At 37.2% G+C, this 24,715-nt stretch overlaps 1 protein-coding gene across 1 annotated transcript in view; it reads right to left on the reverse strand.

Annotated features, from left to right (window-relative positions):
* Positions 1–24,715, reverse strand: part of LOC136771584 (cadherin-7) — a 58,424-nt gene that overhangs the window by 25,075 nt on the left and 8,634 nt on the right. Inside the window, exons 2-4 of the mRNA XM_066723987.1 lie at positions 8,671–9,056; positions 7,259–7,553; positions 5,523–5,642 (exon numbers count right to left, since the gene is read on the reverse strand). Of these exons, the coding sequence (XP_066580084.1) occupies positions 5,523–5,642; positions 7,259–7,553; positions 8,671–8,877 (622 nt within the window). The 5' untranslated portion in view covers positions 8,878–9,056. The remainder of the gene's footprint in view (positions 1–5,522; positions 5,643–7,258; positions 7,554–8,670; positions 9,057–24,715) is intronic.

A 24,715-nucleotide genomic window follows, 5' to 3' on the forward strand; every position in this document is an offset into this window, starting at 1 on the left:
GCGTCCTTTCCTGCTTCCTGTTTGTATATAAGGTGATGCACGCACAGGAACTTCCTCTTTTGCCGGGAGACTTGAATTCCCTTGGAACCTTGCAAACCCTTGGGCAGTGCTTCCTTTATCAGATAACCGGTGTTGCATTTGCAACTTGTCATTATCTTTCGAATCAGAAGCACTGACCAAGGGGGAGGGGTTACTTTATAGCCAAGGGAGGAGGCAGCAAGGTGATGAGAGCCTGCCCCAAGGCATACCTGCTAGAGCCTTGACCAACTCTAGATAGAAGCCACAGGGACCCCTTAGGGCCACATCTGGACTGCCCAGAGCAAAAACTGCAGTCAAGCTATACTGGGAACAGTAATGCAAACAAGCATGTACAAAGCAGGGCAACAGGGTTAGCTCCAGTGCCCTCCACTTAAACATAGTAGCAATGGCCTCCTGCTCCTCTAGCGCAGCTAGGAGAAGGGCCCCCCATCTACTTGTACAGAATAATACAGCACAGTGCAACAGAACAATTCTTGTACCCTCTGCGCAACACAGTAACAGTGGCCTCTTGCTCCACCAGCACCGCTAGGAGCGGGGCCACAGAAACAACTGTACTAACCATAACAAACAAAGCAGTGGATCACAAAGCACAAAGGGAGGAAGATGGAAAGCCATCAACTCAGCAGGCCTGTTTACATGGAATGTAGACAGCACTGAGTTTAACCCTAGAAAACGGACACATGAAGGGTGTACAGACAAGGTGTGCAATACGCTCATACATTTAGCAGACTTGATTGCTAGCAAAAACACAGTGTTTAGCGACACAAGCTTGAAGTCAGCTTATTGCAATGGTTCAAATGGGGCCTTGGCAAGTGCGTCCAGCACTACATCAAGGCACCATGCGGGCAGTGAAGGGACATGAGTAGGCTATAGCCGTGTCCCCTTCAGGAACTGCGCAGCCAGAAAATGAGACCCGGGGGGCTCGGCATCGATCCATACGTGACATGTGGAAATGGCTGCCAGATACACTTTGAGCATGGACGAGGACTTGCCCTGGTACAACAGCTCTTGCAGAAATTGTAAAACAACTCTGATAGTAGGCAGTTGACCTCCCTCTTGACACCAAGTTTGAAACATCCACCAGTGGTAGGAATACTGCGACCTCATGGATGGGGTCTCGCCGACTGAATAGTGGCCAATTCCACTTCTGACAGACAAGGCCCAGAGCTGGAGCAGGCCTGGGTTGGGGTGCCAAAGTGTGCCCTGTACCTGGGACAACAAGTCAGCTTGTAGGGGAAGCTGCCAGGGCTCTCTGTCCAAGAAAAAACAGGTCCGCAAACCTTAGTCTGCAAGGCCACCTGGGCGCTATCAGCAGAATGTACACTCGTTCTCGCCCAGTCTTCTGAAGGACCAACGGGAGAAGGGGGAATGGTGGGAACGCGTACAAGAAGGAGACAACTTCATAAGCCCTGCAGAGCATCGCCTTGGTGACCTGGTACTGCCTGTTAGGGCAGGACAGGTCCCGTGCCACCGCGAAGAGAGGGGGGCAAGGAGAACAGTGCCGCAATGAACTCGCAGAAAGTCCACCAGGCCCGCCACTCTCACACCTGGGTTCTGGCGGGGGCCGTCGCCGGGTGCTCCTAAATGGAGTGCACACCAGCAGCCGGGGCACCCTCAAGACAGGTGGAGCGCCTAACGGGACTGGACGCTGTAAGTGCATCTCTACCCAGCAACAGTACACTAACCCAACAAGGGCGGAAACTGCACACCGATATACCGCACCGTTACTGCACCGGGGTTCTGGGTTGGACCAGGGAACACAGCAACCGGGTCGTGCCGCAGCAACATCAAGGGAGGTACCAAGGAGCAACGCTGAGCACAGCTGAAGTGCGCTGAACAAAAGTGCTGCACACCAAACACCGTGCTGGCAGGCAAGTGCTGCATTGGCCGCGCAGGCCTAGTCGCACCGTGTGTGCCAGGGGTATGGGGGACACCGGGCCCTGTGCTGTTTAGAGTTTGGAGGGCCCGAGGGTAGAAAGGCCACCAGCTGAAGTGGGGACTGACACACAGGGACTGCTGCCACGGATGAGGAAGTGCACCAGAACTCAAACCCAGCAAGCAGTCAGAGCAAGATCTCCAACAGCCACGGGATGTAGTGCAGGTGCAAGACGGGGGAGGAGCCCCTCATGATCTAGTTTATGCCTGGATTATGCAAGGCAAAGAGGCAAACGTACCTGTGTGTGCATCACCTTATATACGAACAAAAAGCAGGAAGGGACCTGTTCAAGCTAAAAATCCCCTCCCCCATGGGCAGTGCTTCCAATTTTAAAGATAACGAACTGAGATAGCACACATGCTGGTATTTTACATAAGCCATTATTTGGTTAATGTTACATTTTACATTTTTAAAAATTGCATATATGATAAACTCGATTTGGAAGAATGGTATGTATCTTACTAAAACACTGTAAAAACATGTAAAAACACATAAAACCATAATATATGTTTATCGTGCAAGCTTCCCTTTTAGGCTGCTGTAACCCTGTGTCTAAAATTCAAAATTAAGACCGTATGTTTAAGGGACCACTAAAGTAAGGGTCTTAATTGGTCATCGCATCACGTAATACCAATCTAATTTTGGATCGTGTCCAAAATGATAAATTATATTTGGTGCATAATATGCATACAACACAGTAGCAAACTGGCCTACATTAAATTATAAACAAATTGTTGTAGCAGTATTACTTTGTGGACAGGAGAGCAATGTGTTCTGATACCGAAAATTAAGCCATTTATTAATATCTGTAAATAAACGTGCATGGTGGGATTCTATACAATGAAGCATTACGCTGTGAGGAACTGTAACCGGACTACATGTGGATGCAGCAATCCCAACTAAATGTAAAATCATAAACATGTATGGTTCTCAAGATCAGTTGTGTGGTTTAGACCAGTGTTAATTTCGTCAACTTAAACTTTGAATAAAAATATTCGTCAACAACCTATTTTTAGTGACAATAACTATGATGATAACAAAAAAAAAGTTTTCTAATTTTAGTTGATTAAAATATGACTAAACGAAAAACTGTGGAAATCTGCACAACACAATGTGACCCGTTTGTACCCAAGTGTGTGTTTTGCTAAATGTTGAATGCGTTTGATGTGGTTTACTGTATTGGGCTTAACGTGCAGTTGATACAGATTGTGTGAAGTTAAATGCCTGTTCTTTTGTATATAGGACTGGTAAGTGCAGGTCTTGTAATTAGTAAAGTTAAGATCTAATTGGTTAAAGTACAGGAAGCCTGTAAGCAATTCACGCTTGGCTACAGTACTGCTTAACAATATGCTTATGCTTTCAATATCACTTTAAACATGCAATATTTTGTGAATCAGCGGGGCAAGTCTTTGGAAATGAAATGTTAATTAAAAAGACATTTGAAATGTTAATATTGTCAGCGAATGTGCATATTGGAATATAAGAATAAAAATGGGATGATTGTATTTGCATTTTGACCTAAATAACACATGCATACATGGAAAATTAAAATGCAATTGTGGGATTACATTTGCATTTGAAGAAAGTCCACTATATCCTTCCATACTATTCTTGTAACTCTATTCTTATTACACACACTTTCAAGACAGACTTCAAACTTAAAAAAAAATTGAATTACAGTCATTTGTGACCATTAAATCAATATGTTTTGCATCCAACCACTAATTAACGTAAACATCTGGAATCAAACATAATGCATAATGGTGATAATGAAAAAAAAAAAAAAATACATTGAATAAAATGTGACAAAAACTGATAAGCATTTTAGTCAAAAGCGTAAGACTAAAACTAATTCTAAAGTAGGTGCCAAAATTAACTCTGGTGTAGACACGGCCTAAGAGGAGGGAATAAGTTTATGCCTGTAAAGAGACAAAAACAGCACAGGCCTTCTTGATTTATTCTTTTCATTTTTTTTCTTTCTTTCATTGCTAATTAAATATTTTACAGAATAATTTTTTTTTTATCATAACACTCAAATCCACTTTTTTTCCCCCAAGTATCTGAACACTGAAAAAAAGCATTTTAAAATAATACTACTCAATATGGTAGGAGACACCCTTATCCAGGGTGACTTACAATTGTTACAATACATCAATTTTTTTTTCTTCTTCCATCTGGGCATTTACTGGAGCAATTTTGTTAAAGTACCTTGCTCAAGGGTACAACAGCAGCATCCCCCAGCTGGGATTGAACCCACGACTCTCTACTCCAGACTCCAAAGCGCCCTAACCACTACTCCACACTACTAACATCACTAAATCTATTAATGAGGACATTAAAATATATAAAAAGACTTAGGCCTAATATTGATTTAAATGTTTAATTAAACTATTTGATTATTGTTACTCAATATTTGTGTATTGAATTTGACTGATTAAAGAAACACACTTAAAAATGAACCTAAGTTGAATGTATTAAAAAAACTATATTATGACAGAATTATGTTGAAAAACAAAACATGTCAACATATGTTGCTCCACATAAAGCATACACAGCTATTATGTGAAGTTAAATATAAGTTCAAGGGTAACACTTTATAGTATAGTGTCATTAATAAATTATTGGTAAATGGTTTATAAAATAGTTAGCAACTATTAATACATTTAATAGTTCAATAAATAGATAGGTCAATAAACCTTTATAAGATAGTATGCATCATTTATAATAAAGATTTGAAACAAAATAATGTTTTGGCAGCTCTCAAAACATTATTTTGCTCAAATTTTTTGGGGGGGATGAATTACAAATTATATATTTGTTTCCAAAAATACCGTGTTCAAAAACCTCGCCACTGTCATATCCTAACTACCTATAACTTGCAATATGGTACGGTGGAGTTAAATACAAGAGAAACAGAAAAGTCTCTGCATCCCAGTGAGTACTAAAATAAAAAGTCACATCAAAAGTAATGAATCCAGTTGTGTGTTTCAAATATTCGTCCACGTTCTCATGAGATAAAGTTAGTCCCATATTTGTTCGGAATGAAATATCTGTTATATAATTGTACTGAATCAAACAGGCAAGAGACTTGGGATGGGATCACATTGTACAATTCTAATATAATGTAAAAGTGTACACAAATACGAGAAGAAAATGGGTAAAACATATTTGATAAAACTAAAAATATAAAGATATATTTCATAATGTCCTGAAATACCTCAGATCAAAAACCTCACCCCTGCAAAATCAGATGTAACCATAGTCTTTCCTGATTGGTTATTTGAGGCTTTAGGAATTGTATGAATTTGAGCACAATGAGGTATTCCAGCATGCAACACGGGATGTTTATACACTACTGATTTCACAGAGGGGTTACGTCACCATAAGGAGCTTATGTACACGATGAGCCCCATTACAGATGCACCTTAGCAATCCTTTAACAAAATGTACATGATCCACTTCTCATCAAAACTTTAATTCTTAAAATGGTGGTTATACACTAATTATAAATACAGAAATGTTATGTTAATCAAAATGATTAGGATACCTGTCTTGGGCTCCACAGAGAAGTATGGCTGACCCTGCAGGATGCTATAGATCAGTCTGGCACTGTTCCCATAAGAGGGATCGTCAGCATCTGTGGCTGTCACTTGCATGACTGTGGTCCCTGTGTCAAACAGAAAAGAGGGACGCCGAAGAGGCATCAGCTTAATCAGGCATTACCATTTACAAAATAAATAATTATTCTATAGGCGTGTTGTCTAACGGCTGGTTGCAGCCGTTGTGAGCTTTCACTGTGCTGTTCCATCCAATAGGGAAGGTCCAGGTGTGCGTGACAGCTATTGCTCTCCTGCTGAGATCATCCTCTCACTGGATGTCTTGCAAATCGCAGTGCTAATGGAAATGTCTCATTTAGAACACAACCAAATAAAACTAACAAAAGAATCTCACACACACACAAACAATTGGCTAGATCTGTCAGTTGGAAAAGATGGTATTGCATATATTAATAACAATGTTGGTAAATGTAGAAACATTAATACAGCTAAACACATTAATTACATGCTAAGACCACTCATTTCATGGTATCTGTTTTCTTCCTAGAAGAGTAAGTAACAGTTACGACACAGGAGGCTGTATGTAACTGCAAAGCACATCAACTGAAGGAAAGGGCAGAGAAAGCTGACATTACTTTTCAAGTATTCTGCTTTTTTAATACATCTGATAACGTTTTGTCTTCCAATACACTACTGGAGGTACTGACTTTTATGACAGTCTTATTTGTTGTGTCTTGCCCTAGTGTTGTAAAAACACATTTGTATTAATGTATGCATTTATTGTTTTAACTTAAATGTGCATCTATTACATTTCAGTAAATACCAGACAACACAGACATGCCGATTTAACAGATTAAATTGCCTGAAACAAAGGTATTTGGTGGAATTATTTATTTTATTTATTTACTTTTATTAAATTAATCTTCTAGGCACTCCCAGAAAGGAATACAACTTAAAAACACAATCACAATTTGTGGAAACCTGCTGCGATATATCTGTTATAGCCACTCATTTTAAATTAGCAATATTTTCAAATCACTACTCCAATAGATTTATGATTTATTTTCAGTTTTCTACTAATAAACTAAAATAAATACATTTTACAGAATATGTACAGCACATGTACAAAAAATAAAATGCTATTGGAAATAATAGGAGTTTGGACAACCCCAATAGATGTTTAGAGATATCTGCAAATCATTTAGAGATATCTGCAAATGACTTACTGTATTTTGGCTGATATTATCACTTTCTGTTTCCTCATTCAGTTACATAGAAATGAATGAAGTTAACAGGAAGTCATTTGCAGATATCTCTAAATGATTTCAAGATATCTCTAAATCATAGATATCTCTAAATGTACTTTTAAATTATTTGCAGATATCTATATTTGATTTGCAGATATCTTTAAATGATTTAGAGATATCTTGAAATATTTGAAGATATCTTTAAATTAATTTAAGATATCTCTAAATGATAATTTGGCTAGCCATATGGCCTGGTCATGAGGCCATTGGAACCCTGCCCCCACTGGGTGGAATGGGCCAATGAGCTGGAAGAGAGGAGGGATATAAAGTAACGAATGCTGGGAAAGTGTGTTTGTTGCTGGATACTTATGCTTGGGAAGTCTGAAATCAGGTGTGACGATTGGGGTTGTCGTCCTCCCGAATTTCAGTTAGTGAGGAAAACTGACATTCTTATAAACTGTAGGTGTGAAAAAACTTACCAGTCGGACACATTTCTGGTACAGAAGCCACGTAGGGTTTGTTTTGGAACTCTGGAACATTATCATTGATGTCTTGAACTTTGATAATAAACTCTGACTCAGGTTCTACAGGCTGCATGGAGCGTCTGTCAATGGCTTGTGCTCGCAAAATGTAGAAAGCTTTCTTCTCTCGGTCTAACTTCTTCATTGTGTAAATTTCACCCGAGTCTTCGTCAATTCTAAAGACGTCTCCTGCACCTTCTCCAGATAAAATGTACATTATAGAAAAGTTTCCTTTGTCAAAATCAGATTTGAGCTGCAACAAAAAAAGATTTAGAAGGAAAAGACAAGCAAAGAAATGCAATATTAAAATGTGTATGGCTTTTTCTATCATAGCATATCATGCAATGTCTCCTTGTTATACAAATCAGATGTACAAAGGTATAAATGTTCTGGTTAAGTCTTTTGCAATGTAATGATCTGATAATCTGTACTGATGTGAGGCATAGAAAAGATATTCATATTCATGTTCAATGGAATTATTGTGTTTAGCTTTGGTAATTTCTCTAGTTTTAGAACAGACCATGCAAATACTTAATATATTACATATCATTCAAATTTGAGACAGAAAATATCATTTCCTGCATATCTGTAATTCTAAGTATACTGCACTAATTAAGTAAAATATATAATTAAAAGCCTAACCTACCCTACCAAGCTTCTGGATGAGGCCTAGGTTGGAATTAATTCAAAAGCTTGACCCACCAGCTAATCGCAAATTACAGGCCTGAATTCAGTGGTGGCTTTTATCTTTGTCAGAGGCTTCTTTCTTCTGCACATAAAACCTGTTGTCAACTTCTGGGTTATAATTTACAATTAGCAGGCGGGTTACATTTTTGATTTAATCCCCATTCTAATTTCTTTCTGAATGGCAGGTGTGTCAACATTTTGATTTGGTCTAGCCCTGTGTATGATTTAGTTGCTATACCATGTTCTGAAACTCAACTTTTCACAATGAAGGATTGTCAAATGTCTGAAGATGTCTCTCATTTAGTGTGTTCTAGTAGTCCGTATGACATCACTCACACCAAGTTTTTCACTCCCCTCCCCCGAAAAAAACAACTGTCTCTCTCCTTCTACACACTATGTAGTCATAGTCAGGGTTAAAAACGGAGTGGGCTGTCCCCTGAGAGTGACATCATATAGACTACTGGAAGCAACGGAACATAACCACTTCAACCCTAAGATATTTGCATATTTCTTACTAATTTAAATTTGAGCTCCCTAAGGTGAGAAAATAAGCAAACAAAAAACACCTAATGTAACAACAGAAAGATGAGAAAACGAGTGCTTAGAGATATGTATATTTATTTATCTTGAAATGCTGCTCAGTACACCTCGAGTGTCTGAATATTAACTAAATGTTTCTGTACCTGCCCAATATTCCGCGGAGTTGGGTCTTCCTCAGGGACAAAGAATTGTTTCCAAATCCAACCACGTCTGAGGCGACGATGGGAAACATATTGATCTTTATTTGGGTTTGGGATTTTCAGACATTGCCTAGCTTTCGTTTCATGTGCTTTACAGAAGCCCATCATGGAGAAAGCAATTAGCGCGGGCAACCAAGCAGAACAGTGCATTGTTCACTTTTGTGGGCGGTATCTCCTTCCAGTCGATAAAAAGTACAAACAGCACAAATGCCACTGCTCTATTAAAACATTTGTCTGTATGAAAGCAACACGTTGATAATGTGTTAATCTCTCAAGAGCTGCTGAACATTTTCGGTCATGTGTTCCCATGCCAGGAGCTGTCCATCCCCCTGGGAAAGCAGATCAAATATAAATTAAAATAATTCAAAAGCACCCCAAAAATTATGTAAAAAGGCACAGAAACACACACACACATATACATATACATGAACATATATGATAAAGTTATTAAATATAAGTTGTAAATATGTAATATTAGACAAACAAAATTATACATGGTTGCATTCTTAGCAAAAACTTGGAACCAGATATTTTTTCCCCGTCTTCTTTGTTGCAACTTTATTTCTGTGGCAATTTAATTTGAATGATTTAGTGATTTATTTAATTTGTGGTTGAGTGATGAACTTCGATTTATACCTGAAAACTTTTAGAAATGTTTAATATATGTATGTATGTATTTATTCAAAGCCAAAGCAAGTATTTCTCCTGAGCAAAAATCTTCAACAATATCCCTGTAGGTCACTCTTGTCCTCTTTTACAACCAAATTTATAATCCAAACCTTCAACTGTACCTTTTCAGGAGGCTGATCAGCTGTTAATAAAATGGATCTGAAACTCATAGCCATTATCTCTGGAAGAGGAGACCCAACTCATTTCACAAGTGTTCAAATGGCTTGTAAATCAGTTCACCTTAAATGTCTGTCTAACTGGATAACTGGCTGATTGCCCAGGATTGCTTCTGCCTGCATGGCAGCATTTGAACATGATATTTCATGGTTGTTGTGGCAGTGATGGTTGTTTGAAAGAGGAAGCTTTTTTTCAATACAAATCTACAAAACTGTCCACACATTATTAAATGAAGCCTTAATTTAAATTCTCTTACAAGCTCTCAGGGAAGAGGTATTGAAAATATAGATCAATTTCATTGTAACTTGCAATACACTTTTTTTGTGGCTCAAATGAATACAGCCATATTCTAGATAAAACTATAATTATTCATAGTAGCAGTAGTGTTTGTATTATTAGGAATAGTATCTGAATATCGTACAACAGACTTAAAAACTAGAACAAAAATCTATGGTTTAAAATGTGTACAAGAACGTTTCCAGTTACTTAAAATACTCAATTCTAACAGGTTGGCCTTTTGATGTTGCTTCATTCATCACAGTGTTATAAGTATGAGATAATCTATTCTGTATAATGCATTAATGTATGTCAAAAATAATATAAATATAAAATATCTTAATTAAGTACAAAAGTGGTTAAGATGTAAAGGGTGATCGGTCAGGTAAACATCTCTAACTTGAGCTACAGCCTTGGGATTGCAAGTTCCAATCCAGGCTGCCCCTCTCCCTCCAAGTACGAATGGCGATGGATCAGAGTGAATGTTCTTGACATCCAGTTAGAGTCAGAGGAACTCCTGTGGGAGCTGTCTGTCCTCTGGCCATCATCTACGGCCTGAGTTTTGCTGCTTCAGATTCAAAGTTGCAAAAACAAAAAAGAGTGAGAGTCTAGAGAGTGATTTCTGATTCTATTTTGATGTTGTTGTTGTTAAGATAAGAGGATTTCAGTGTCAACGTTGCTGTGACTGTGATTGATGTTTAATTAATTGTTTCAGAGCTTAGACAATGCGAAAGAACAGAAAACTATCAGAAGGCAGCAGTCCATCTCATAATTAATGACATTCAAACACCCTCAGACATGCTGGCAGCCAGCGTTGAATATGGTTTATAAAGTTTCAGACTGACATTTTCAACCTCAGCCCACCTCGTACCTCAAATCAGTGTCAGTGAGAAGCCCCACAAGTTCCCAGGTCAATAGGCAAAGTGGCTGGGATGGGAGGTCAACAAACAGGTCCCTGCCATAGCTGACCAATGTCTTCCACCATTTTCTCAGACTGTAGCATATGTCTTATGTGATGCACTATTTCAGACTGAGGGCCGGATTAAATCAAAACTTTGACCCACCCGCTAATAGAAACTACAAACCTGTTCATCATAGCGGTTACATTTATGATCAGAAGAAAGTGTCATCTTACTAAAAATGAAGCCGCAACTCAGTACAATTCTGTAGTTTTCTATTAGCGGGTGGGTCAAAGTTTTGATTTAATCTGGCCCTGAAATTGAATAGTGCAAATCTGTGCATATGCTCTTTTTTTCCGAAATCAAGGATGTATAGATTCCAAAATACACCAGGTTACATTTAAGCCATTAAACCAGTCACCACCTGCTGATGCAAATTGACTTTTCTGGCACAAGAGTGATCAAGAGTGATAAACATTTAGTTTCAATTCAAGAGGGATGTGAAGGAATCTGAAGGCAACAGTATAAGCTCACACAACTATACTGGATTTGCTCATATCATCATCATCCAGGATATGTTAAAGCAGTATGTCAGGAACAAACAAGCAAAACATGATTGTGTTTTTGTTACTATTTTGTTTGTTAATTTTATTTTGGGGATCATATGCCTTGATAACAACTTGAAATCAATTTATCTTACACAACCATCTCCTTGGAAAAACACCTCGTTCCATGCTTTTCTTCGGCAAAGGCAACTGGTGACTGTAGAATCTAGTTTTCTTTATGTTCCCATCAGCCTATATAAGTGCTTCAATATGTTTGTGGTACAATTAAATGCTGTTTCCTACACTACAACAAAGTGGACTACAGATTCTCCTGTTTGATCTCTTCAGATGCCTTATTCCCAATCTTTACTCTTACAATTGCATTACTCAGTTACATTTTGAAGAAAAAAGCTGCTGGAGTTTTTTCTTTTTTTTGGCAAAAGTTAATCTGTCTTTTCTTTTTCACTGTGATGATAAAGGGCTCCCACCTAGCAACCAAACTAGACAATCAGTCACTCTCCCCTTATTGCTTGTATTGTCAGTTACACATCATGTTTTTCAGCTAGCACTTGCACAGTGCGTGATGCAGTCACATTAATGTCTAAGTAGGTAAGTGTTGGAAGAGATCTCAGATATAACCCCATTTAAGAAACATGTAAGAAAATCTATCGATTTGTATTAGATACAAATTCTGGTAAAATGTATTTATTTATTGGAAAAGTTACCAGAATATTTATATATATATAATATACAGTGGGGGAAAAAAATATTTGATCCCCTGCTGATTTTTTATGTTTGCCCACTGACAAAGAAATGATCAGTCTATAATGTTAATGGTAGGTGTATTTTAACAGTGAGAGACAGAAAAACAAAACAAAAATCCAGAAAAACGCATTTCAAGAAAGTTATAAATTGATTTGCATGTTAATGAGGGAAATAAGTATTTGACCCCTTCAACTTAGTACTTGGTGGCAAAACCCTTGTTGGCAATCACAGAGGTCAGACGTTTCTTGTAGTTGGCCACCAGGTTTGCACACATCTCAGGAGGGATTTTGTCCCACTCCTCTTTGCAGATCCTCTCCAAGTTATTAAGGTTTCGAGGCTGACGTTTGGCAACTCGAACCTTCAGCTCCCTCCACAGATTTTCTATGGGATTAAGGTCTGGAGACTGGCTAGGCCACTCCAGGACCTTAATGTGCTTCTTCTTGAGCCACTCCTTTGTTGCCTTGGCTGTGTGTTTTGGGTCATTGTCATGCTGGAATACCCATCCACGACCCATTTTCAATGCCCTGGCTGAGGGAAGGAGGTTCTCACCCAAGATTTGACGGTACATGGCCCTGTCCATCATCCCTTTGATGCAGTGCAGTTGTCCTGTCCCCTTAGCAGAAAAACACCCCCAAAGCATAATGTTTCCACCTCCATGTTTGACGGTGGGGATGGTGTTCTTGGGGTCATTCCTCCTCCTCCAAACACGGCAAGTTGAGTTGATGCCAAAGAGCTTGATTTTGTTCTCATCTGACCACAGCACTTTCACCCAGTTCTCCTCTGAATCATTCAGATGTTCATTGGCAAACTTCAGACGGGCCTGTACATGCGCTTTCTTGAGCAGGGGGACCTTGCAGGTGCTGCAGGATTTCAGTCCTTCACGGCATAGTGTGTTACCAATTGTTTTCTTGGTGACAATGGTCCCAGCTGCCTTGAGATCATTAACAAGATCCTCCCGTGTAGTTCTGGGCTGATTCCTCACCGTTCTCATGATCATTGAAACTCCACGAGGTGAGATCTTGCATGGAGCCCCAGACCGAGGGAGACTGACAGTTATTTTGTGTTTCTTCCATTTGCGAATAATCGCACCAACTGTTGTCATCTTCTCACCAAGCTGCTTGGCGATGGTCTTGTAGCCCTTTAAGAGAGTGCTCCTAATCTCAGCTCGTTACCTGTATAGAAGGCACCTGGGAGCCAGAAATCTTGCTGATTGATAGGGGATCAAATACTTATTTAACATGCAAATCAATTTATAACTTTCTTGAAATGCGTTTTTCTGGATTTTTGTTTTGTTTTTCTGTCTCTCACTGTTAAAATACACCTAACATTAAAATGATAGACTGATCATTTCTTTGTCAGTGGGCAAACATACAAAATCAGCAGGGGATCAAATACTTTTTTCCCCCAGTGTATATTATATATATATAAAATACAAATAAGTAAAGTTTTCTCTTTGCAACACTGACATAAAATAAGACCACAAGAAATGTAGGCCTTTCTGAATAGCTTTGGACATTGGACATTGTTGTCATACCTTTGATAGTATGACATTCCCTTTCTCAGCGTCTCTTAAACAAAGGCAGTCTTGTGGATACTTTGAAAGCCCATTGCTGTGGTGCTAAACAGTTAATGAATTCAATGTAGCAATATTGTCCCTATCTCATATCATTTTATGCATGCTTGCTAAAAACTAGTGATTTCGTCTGCCGTTTTGAACAAATTGCAATTCATTATATTGCTGTTGAAGCTGGGCATTTTAGCCTTGGGGTTTCTCTCATTTAAATGTTTAGAATAATAGATAAATTAACAAATTGTAAAATAACCACGTCTGAGGAAACTTTGGCAAGGCTAGAAAAAAGGTTTTAGGGAATTTGTAATTCATGTGTCAGGCAATGAATGCTGCAATGTAAACAAATATATATCTGAAAAATTGTTTTCTTTTCTTTAGTCATACAAAATGTTTTTAAAGTGAAATTACTTAATTATTCCATGAAAGGTATTCAAAATGTGAAATTAGTTATACCCAGTCAGCAAGGTGGGAAAGTACTTGTCTACATCCATCTGAAAGATATTTTCAACAAAAACAAATTAAAAGTAAAATAACAAATCATTTTTTTGTTGTGCCCTTGTTTCTATCCTAGGGTGAAAAAAAAAAATTAATGAATCCTCACATTTGCCCAAGGGACGATACAGTATGAATCTTATTGAATACATTAAAGCCTTAAGTTTGTCTTTGGTTCCATTTATTCCTGGAAGAACTCAAAGAATGCCTGAAGGGTAGAAGTACTGGTGGTCCCAGTGAATGATTTTAAGAATGAATAGTTAATGCATTTTCTTCCCCCTGTCCCTCTCCTCTCCCAGCAGGGTAATAACTGGCTTAAAAAGCCAAGTACAAACCAGTGAAGGAAATAAACCTTTACAATAGTCATAGTATGCTGCTTCCCAGTCAATAGAATTTAACAGACCCATCTGATACTGTGTCCTTAGCAATTTGACATTTTATCGAAAAAGACACGGGGAAATATGGGCTGAAAGGCCCAGATTTCGACTGTCAATTTAACTGATGGCACAATTATCCTTTTGTGAGCTTCGCCTTTCAGAAGACTCACATGCTCTTATCTTTTTTGTTGTGAATGTCTTCTGTGTTATTAACATTAGCACACTGTCAGTCTGACAGTGTATACCGGGGTCAGTCTCTGCCAGGGTACACTGATGTGTATGTGCATGCTTGTGTTTGCCTGTGTTCACATATTATATATATATATATATATATATATATATATATATATAATGTGTGTGTGACTTCAGCATACTTTAAATTCTGTCTAATGTTTGCTTTATTATTTTCATGACAGAGACAATCTTGTCCATTTATTTTGACAGCTCCTTCAAGGCATACAAAACATTAAAGCAAGGCGGTAATTGTTTGCTGAAGACTCCATTGTGAGCAAATCTGTGAGATAAGTGCATCTGGACACGCTGGCTCCCAGATACAGGCAATTATCAAACTGTTTTTTCTTCTATTTTTTCTTCCCTTTTCTCTTCTCATTTTGATGTCTTTATTCATTTTAAAGAATCGTAAAGGCACATTTTATTGAAGGCATTTATTGTGCCACGTAAGTGATTGGAATATTTAATGCATAAAGTTTTGTTTAAACTTTTAAATGATATTGAAATGGAGATTGTGACAAACTAATAAAAACTGCTAATAATTTGAAGGGGGTTTGCAAGGAAGGTGATTACCTTGTTTACAACAAAAATAAACAACAACAACAAAATATTGTCTGCCTTTCTATGGTACAGCATAGCCTTACAAATGGTTAACATTAAGGACAAAATTAAGCATCAATGAATAGTTCCTATTCAAGTTACTTTGTTTGTCACAAAAGCTCAAATAATCAACATGCTTTGCTTTCTCTCATTCCAGTGCAATATGACTAGATTGCTACACTATTACAATTGCACATTTCAGACTGGCTTATGAAGAATATTGCAGCTTTTGTTAATAATCCATCAATACATTTAATGATTTGTTTTTGTGTTTTTGCATGTGCTTTGGAGTCCTAATGCTGACATCACTTTCGCAGCTAAGGAACAGATACATTATTTGTCTTGCCATGACTACTACATTGAGTTATTTCAGTTAAACGCAAGGTCCCCTGTGATTAACATTCATGACTTATTATTATTATTTATTTATTAGCAGATGCCCTTGTCCAGGGTGACACAAAACACAGGCAAAATGTTTTTTTGGCAAAAACCTTAGAGACATTTCTTGCGCATTTGTGGTCACAACAGTTTTGCCTCCTTTTTTTAAAAATAATTGTGTCTTTCAAATGCAAACAACCTCATTAATAATAAAATAATTTGAGTGTTTATTTAAATATTATGGAACACGCTGAGAGATGTTGCGCTATAAAGGATATCGTTCAGCTAATGAACAGGAGTTTACATGAGGTGTTACTCTGGACAGAGACGATGAAAGTGTAAGCTAAACCCATCTGTATAAGATGCACTCAAAACTATTCATACTGCCATGAAGCAGAAGATAGTAAGAATAATTAATAATATAATGTATGATGTTATTCTTATTATTGTTATGATTAGTTGCTCTAATAACGGTAGAAGTAGTATGTGTTAAAAAGCAGACAGCACAGCAGATCCCATTATTGCTTTTTTTTGGCTTTATAAGTATTAAAGCTACTAAAGGTGAATGGTGCAGGAAGGGTACTTGATAAAACCTTAAATCTTAAAATGCTGGGAAATATATATCTGTACATGGATTGTAAAATAAATTTTTTCTATAATCAAATAATGTGTTACTTCAAAGCATGCCCTTTACATCTCTCTTTTTATATTTTTTAACTGAGAAATTAACAAGATTCCCTTTCACAAACTCATACAGTAGCCTACTAGGTAATCAATTATAGTCTATGTTAATGTGCTAAAAAAATTGTGTAATACATTCATTCACAAATATGTGTTAATGTATCAATTAAACATTAAAATAAATCATGTGTTGGTTTTGAACATGTACTTTGTTCAAATATTATAACAACAACTGTACAAATATAATTATATTTACATTTACAATTATTTGTGTATATTATGGTTATACATTTTCACACACACATATATATATATATATATATATATATATATATATATATATATATATATATAGAGAGAGAGAGAGATGTATATACATATGTATAACTATAATATAAACAAATTATTGTAAATATAAATATATAGAGAAATTCTACACCCCCTTGAACTTCTTTCACATTTTTTGTCAGTGCCTCAGAGTTTCATGCATTTAAATTAGGTTTTTTCCAGTTATCTACACACCATACACCACTGTTAAAGGTGGGGTGTCATCATTTTTCACTTTTTTCAGAATTCACTTTTATAGTACTGTTGGTAGGTCAAAACAACTATCTGTGTAGGTTATGTGTAGGTTTTCATGCTAAGTGTATAAAAAACAAGTACATAGTTGCCACCTCTGTGAAAAGTCCAGCTCACTTGAAGCTGTTGCTAATTTATGCATGATGTCAAATGAGGACAAGCTCACTGCCTCTCGCATTAGCGCTAACGAAAACTCGTTAACAAAATATAATAATAACGCACCCATGGGAGAGATACCCTGGTAAATAGGTATGTAATATATGGTTGCATCCAGGAACGTAACTACTGCATCTCTGCGTTATTAAGGCCCTACATTTAAAGAAACAAGAGACTAGCTATTTCGTACAGAATTCCAGAGCTGGAAGAATGCACCTTTTTCTGTGATGTGCTTCTCTGTAGGGTTGCCACCTGGCCCCACAATCCCAGGACATTTTGAGATAGAATGGGATTTAAAATTAGCTGAAAAATTTAAATAAATGAACATGTAAGTTATCCGTACACCTTTGATAAAATTAATCTGGTCGCTGAATGACAAAAAACAAGACATTAATATTAACAAACAGAAAGTAAACAACGTTAACATATGACTGTCTGTATGAACAAATTAAGTATTATTATCATTAATAATGATGAAATACATGAAAAGTATAAGTATATTGTATCCATTATTATTATTCCAATTATATCATTGCTGTGCATGATAATGAATCAAAATTTTCACATGAAACATTCAAACCAGTAACATCGCTTTCACTTCATCTGCCATTTTACGCCAATTGCTTACATCGGTGAATGTCCTGCTGTGATGTCACACACTCTCGCTCTTTCGGGTACAGGCTTTTTTTAAATGGTCTAGAACGCATTTCCAGTAAAGTGTAAAGCCCGCTACGCCAAAAGACTGGGTTTCCCAACACGGGAGGCTTAAGTCTGTACTGAAGGGTTATATCACTTTAACCAGAAATGTGTCCTCAGTAACACAGTTTGGAGGAGTTTATTTTCACAATCTGGATTCTGTCTTTCTTAGTTTTATTTAGCTATGATTGACCATGTGATTCTGAACACAAGTGTGCATTTATATACTTTACTATCACACGCCATCAGCAGTTCCCTCTACCATCACGTATATTGACATGTTGGACATCTGTGTACTTACTGAATGAGTAGTATGGTTAATGCTTGTATTATCTATATATTGTAATAATGCCATATCACAAAGGTGGGACAAGCTCAAGGAAAAAAAGATGCCATGACTAGTCTGTTTACATGATCATATTTCTTAAAAGTACTGGAACAGTCTGAACACTGCAATGCAAAGAAGACCAGCCAATGGCAGATTCTTATTTTATTTTTTTATTTTTTCTAAAAGTCAGTGTCCAGTTGAATATAAACCACCCATAAATACAGCAATAATAAAAACAAAAAATTCCATTGTAGCATTCAAGACATGTGTCGCAGCAAAACATTCCACAGGCATTACACTAAGAACCAGGCTGACTAATATGGTATTTATTGAATTGTGGTCTCTCTGGAAATGTTAAAAAAGACACAAGCTTCCAAGATTTCCATTATGACATAGTGGGTATTCATTGTTTGTTATAAAATTGAAACAGCAGCTATTTATCTTAGCAGCAAGGGCAGGGAAAGAGAATTAGTGGCTTTAAAGACTGCTAAACCATTTTAGGTTATTAATCAGTTTTGATATACTTTAAAGCACGTTTAATCTGGAAGCAGCCATTTACGTGTTTGCTCAAGGCACAGGCTTGTGTGTGTATGTGTATGCTGAAGGGTGCTTAAAAATCCCAACTGTCCATGAGACAACCTTCTATCAGGGCTCTGACCGTACTGAGTGTGACCCATTTCATACTACAGGTAAAACACAGAACCCTCTGTGCACTAGCAAATACAGAAGCAGATGGCTATATTTGATACAGGACTGAAGGCAAAACCAAGCTGAACTCATATTGTGCAACAGAGGGTTGGTGACAGATGGAAACAAGACATTAGGAGACAGAAAACAGCTAAGATTGTCATGAGCTGGAATTGGGTTCTTCTTACAAACTAAATTCCAATTCCTGAAATACCAGTAAAAAAAAAAAAAAGAGCTTGGATACCAATGTTCATGTAATGAAAGCAGCTGCTCTTTGTTCTTTATACATTTCTCTCTCTTCTCTTTTGCCAGATTTCTTTTTCTTTCATAATTGTCACTGTTCTTTAACATTTCCTTTACATTGCACATGAAAAAATGGGAAACACAATAATGGATTTTTAATAGGAATGGAGTATCTTCTCATGATAACCATATGTTTTCTTCCCGGAGAAACAAAAAAATGCTTTGCCTTTGATTTATTTTGTTGACTTTGTTATTCTACGGTATCTTCCTTGTCAGAAATGTACGTGAATCTTGTAGATATGCATGTTGTCACTGCTTTAAACCCTGCCCCCCCAAAAAATATATATTGAATAATTAGAGAATCACCACCGCAAACATTTCCCAAGCAAAGATCATAGATTTTGAAGGCCAGTCTCATGTTTCTTATGGCAAATAAAATACTGGAAATATTCAACTTGTAAATCAATTCTCTCAACAACTCAAAATCATGTAATTTAGCTATAATATATTCTATTTTTCCATTGTGTCTATACTAATTTGAGCAAGATGACCTAAAAACATTGAAGAGTGACTAAGAGATGGTACCAAAGTACTTGAAAACAGGGATCAATGGCTGGATTTACATGTGAGTTTCAGCCATGCCCAATGCTGAGTTTTAAGTGATGAATTGCAGTTTACTAGGCTAAATTACAACACCAGTGTAACATAGACTAGGACTTACCATTTATGTTCAGATCAATGCCAATGACCATGAAGCCATATACCACTTCAATCTTCAGGTATATATTCCATCACTGTTCAACATTAACATCACAGCTGCTTTAGTGTGTCTAGGTAACAGGCTCACAGCCTCTTAGTAACATCTCCTTCCCATAACTCCCTAGTTGTCAGCATTTGACCTGCAGAGCAATTCTACCCTCTTCAAGAAACCAGGCCAACCTCATGAAACTCCCACAAGCACATCCATGATAGTAAACTGCATTTGAAATGGATGTGTGAATTAGATATATAAAATATCTGCTTCTTGTGGAGAGCTAGTAGGACCTTAATCTTCCTGAAGTCATGTATGTCAGATTGGTTATTTCCTGTCTATAGTGGAACTACAATAAAAGCCACAAAACAAACAGAAACATTACATAGACCAAAAGAAATGTATCACAATGTGGGGTGAGAACATGGACTGACTGACATTTGCCTGGCTGTGGGAGCATGCATAAGGACTATATTTGTTAAGTGTGATATTGATGTATCCTTTAACTAGCTCACTTAATACAACATGGGCTCAAACAACTGTAAAGTGCCCATCAATTTAAATTGCTATCAAAACCATAGTACACGGCATCATATATTTCATCCTTACCATTCCCCACAGGATTTCTCTTCTCTCAGAAAGATGTGAAGAAAGTTATGCTTTTTTTTTCATTGATGAGCCCTTAGTATGGAAGCCGTTCATCTTTTGTGAATGGCAACATGTATTCATGTTTTATGAATGATGGTACTTATTCAAGCATTCAATATTGTAAAATCAGACTACAGCTCAATTTAATTATTCTTCATCTTCCTATTATTATTAGTAGTATTACAAACTGGTTCAGTAACTATAACTATCGAAACAAACCACTTCATTAATTTGCTACAAGGCCTTAGTGCTCAAATTAGAATAAAGGCCTGATACTCTGGCACCCAAACAGTGTTTTATCAAATATTGCCTCACAATGTTAATCTTAAGTAAACCAATGTCCTTATTTGTATTACATAATGCTTTTATCTCACTATTTACTTCTAATTAAGATAGATAGATAGACATATATATATATATAAAACCTGCCTCATAACTATACTTTCAGCTCATCCAGAACTCTGCGGCTCGTCTGATATTCTCTCTGCCCCGATTCGCACACGCTACTCCACTGCTCCGCTCCCTCCACTGGCTCCTGATACCGGCACACATTTAGTTCAAGACATTGACCCTCACCTACCGCTGTCTCGACCACACTGCACCAAGCTACCTTCAGACCCTTGTCTCTCCATACATTCTTTCCAGACCACTGCACTCCTCCAGCGCCAGAAGACTAACTCTACCTCCTCTCAATTCTCCTTCCTCCAGAGCCGCTCCTTATCATCCCTGGCCCCTAAATGGTGGAACGACCTTCCTACCGAAGTCAAAACAGCAGAGTCCTTGACCTCCTTCCGGCGCTTACTCAAGACACATCTTTTCAGACAGTACTTGTAATATTAGTCCTTTTAATCCCCGTTAGATAGCACTTCACAGATTGTTACTATGCTTCTTGCCTTTTTAATTTGTTTCCTCCTTGCTCCCTTTCCCGTAGCCCTTGACTGTGACCCTACATCTTGACAGCACTTAGCTTTTACTGTCCAGGATGTATGACCTCACTTACTGTACTTGACTGTGTAAATTGTAAATTAGAAGTTGTAAAATGTATTATATTTTGAATTGCTATGTTTTATGTAAATTGAATTTGTAATGTTTGATGCCTTTACTTCACTGTATTTTTGCACTTTGTTTTGCACTTATGTTGTAAGTTGCCCTGGATAAGGGTGTCTGCCAAGAAATAATAATAATAATAATAATAATAATAATAATAATAATAATAATAATAATAATAATAATAATAATAATATACTTTGTTGGTCTCTGGGAGCCAAAGATACACATGTAAGTTTGGCGATTCACTTTTTTTTTCTTTCACTTTTACACTGTACAGGTCCCAGCCTACCACAGAGTTTCACTGATGTATGTCAAGGTAATAATCAATTGCCTTGATCACCTAAGTTTAACTGGAAGGCTGGACTCACATTGGTTTTCTTCAGTAGGAAAGACTACCAGACAGCAGTGTACAATACTGTTTTATGTGTTTGGTAATAAGTTCATAGCAGGGAAGGCCAACTTTTCACAGTGTTACGTTTTGCATGTATTTACAGTACCTTGCAAAAGTATTCAGACCCCTGACCAGTTCTCTCATATTACTGAATTACAAATGATACATTGTAATTTCATTCTGTATGATATTTTATTTAAAACCACTGGAACTCAAAATCAATTATTGTTAGGTACATTGGTTTTATGTTGAGAAATAATTGAAAAAAAAACTCAATTACTCCAAAAGGGTAACACTCTGACAGTACAACGCAGGAAAAACACATGAATACATTATGGGATTCTTGTGAACTCAGATGAAATTATTTTTTAATTCAAGTATGTGAATTCAATAATGATTTAAAGGCTTTTATTCATATTGAATTCCTTTTCATAAATTAAGGTATTCATTAATTATGATTCAAGGTTATTAAGGGTATTTCTTTCTCCAGTATGTTCCTCATGAATTCATGCCTAATTGGTTTTCATAACAAATGGTGTTAATTACATGTAAAAATCAGGACTGACTATATGAATAAAAGAAAACAAAATGTATGGATTCATCACAATTTTTAAGTTTAAAATATATTTTTTCTTGCAAAAATCAGCATTATGCCAAGTTATGTTTTCTTGTAAAGAATAATGCTTATTTAAAAAACAATCACAGCCAATTATTTTAAAGTCGTGAATTATTCATGTTATTTCTTAAAGAACACTGCATGATCAAATAACTATAGTAAAGTCCTTAGTCTATGGGCAGTAATTTATGTTGAAATATGTGCGTACAGGTGTTTCATGCTATGCTTTAAGGGTATAAAAGGATTTTAAAAATGTTAGCGCATATATATATATATATATATATATATATACACATACATATATACATACATGTAAATATTGTAACGATAGAGGAATTGGGGTCCCGCAACAGGCTTTATTATACAGAGCAACAACTTCTATGCAGCATCACTTCTCTTTATCACTTCTTTCCTACTTCTGCTGGCAGGAACCGGGCACCCGTATATATCCACTCGCCCCGCATGACAGGCTCCCACAATCACGGAGCCACCCTTGTTTCCACACGGGGCTGACCCATGAATCCGGAACTCACTATGATTACAATATTATTAAACAATATATTAAACGGTATATTTTACTGATATTTTACCATGAAGATCGTAGAGCCCATTGCCTGCTCACACTATATATTATATACTGTATACACTCACCTAAAGGATTATTAGGAACACCTGTTCAATTTCTCATTAATGCAATTATCTAACCAACCAATCACATGGCAGTTGCTTAAATGCATTTAGGGGTGTGGTCCTGGTCAAGACAATCTCCTGAACTCCAAACTGAATGTCAAAATGGGAAAGAAAGGTGATTTAAGCAATTTTGAGCGTGGCATGGTTATTGGTGCCAGACGGGCCGGTCTGAGTATTTCACAATCTGCTCAGTTACTGGGATTTTCGCGCACAACCATTTCTAGGGTTTACAAAGAATGGTGTGAAAAGGGAAAAACATCCAGTATGCGGCAGTCCTGTGGGCGAAAATGCCTTGTTGATGCTAGAGGTCAGAGGAGAATGGGCCGACTGATTCAAGCTGATAGAAGAGCAACTTTGACTGAAATAACCACTCGTTACAACCGAGGTATGCAGCAAAGCATTTGTGAAGCCACAACACGTACAACCTTGAGGCGGATGGGCTACAACAGCAGAAGACCCCACCGGGTACCACTCATCTCCACTACAAATAGGAAAAAGAGGCTACAATTTGCACAAGCTCACCAAAATTGGACAGTTGAAGACTGGAAAAATGTTGCCTGGTCTGATGAGTCTCGATTTCTGTTGAGACATTCAGATGGTAGAGTCAGAATTTGGCGTAAACAGAATGAGAACATGGATCCATCATGCCTTGTTACCACTGTGCAGGCTGGTGGTGGTGGTGTAATGGTGTGGGGGATGTTTTCTTGGCACACTTTAGGCCCCTTAGTGCCAATTGGGCATCGTTTAAATGCCACGGCCTACCTGAGCATTGTTTCTGACCATGTCCATCCCTTTATGACCACCATGTACCCATCCTCTGATGGCTACTTCCAGCAGGATAATGCACCATGTCACAAAGGTCGAATCATTTCAAATTGGTTTCTTGAACATGACAATGAGTTCACTGTACAAAACTGGCCCCCACAGTCACCAGATCTCAACCCAATAGAGCATCTTTGGGATGTGGTGGAACGGGAGCTTCGTGCCCTGGATGTGCATCCCACAAATCTCCATCAACTGCAAGATGCTATCCTATCAATATGGGCCAACATTTTTAAAGAATGCTTTCAGCACCATGTTGAATCAATGCCACGTAGAATTAAGGCAGTTCTGAAGGCGAAAGGGGGTCAAACACAGTATTAGTATGGTGTTCCTAATAATCCTTTAGGTGAGTGTATATACCAGTTATATATTTTTTTAATCAAAAGTAAAAAAAAATAAAAAATGAATTCACATAAGCAGTTTTCTTTACAAGAAAACAAACTTGGTGATATTTGCAAGAAAAAATCAATTTTAAAATTCAAAATTGTGATGAATCCCTATATTTTGTTTGCTTGAAAGGGCACTTTTATTCATATAGCCAGTCCTGATTTGTACATGTGATTAACACTATTTGTTATGAAAACCAAGTAGGCATGAATTCATGAGGAACATACTGGAGAAAGAAATACCCTTAATAAATTAATCATAATTAATTAATACTTTTTTTAAAA

This window comes from Amia ocellicauda, chromosome 2, assembly GCF_036373705.1.
Source record: "Amia ocellicauda isolate fAmiCal2 chromosome 2, fAmiCal2.hap1, whole genome shotgun sequence".
Taxonomy (NCBI): domain Eukaryota; kingdom Metazoa; phylum Chordata; class Actinopteri; order Amiiformes; family Amiidae; genus Amia; species Amia ocellicauda.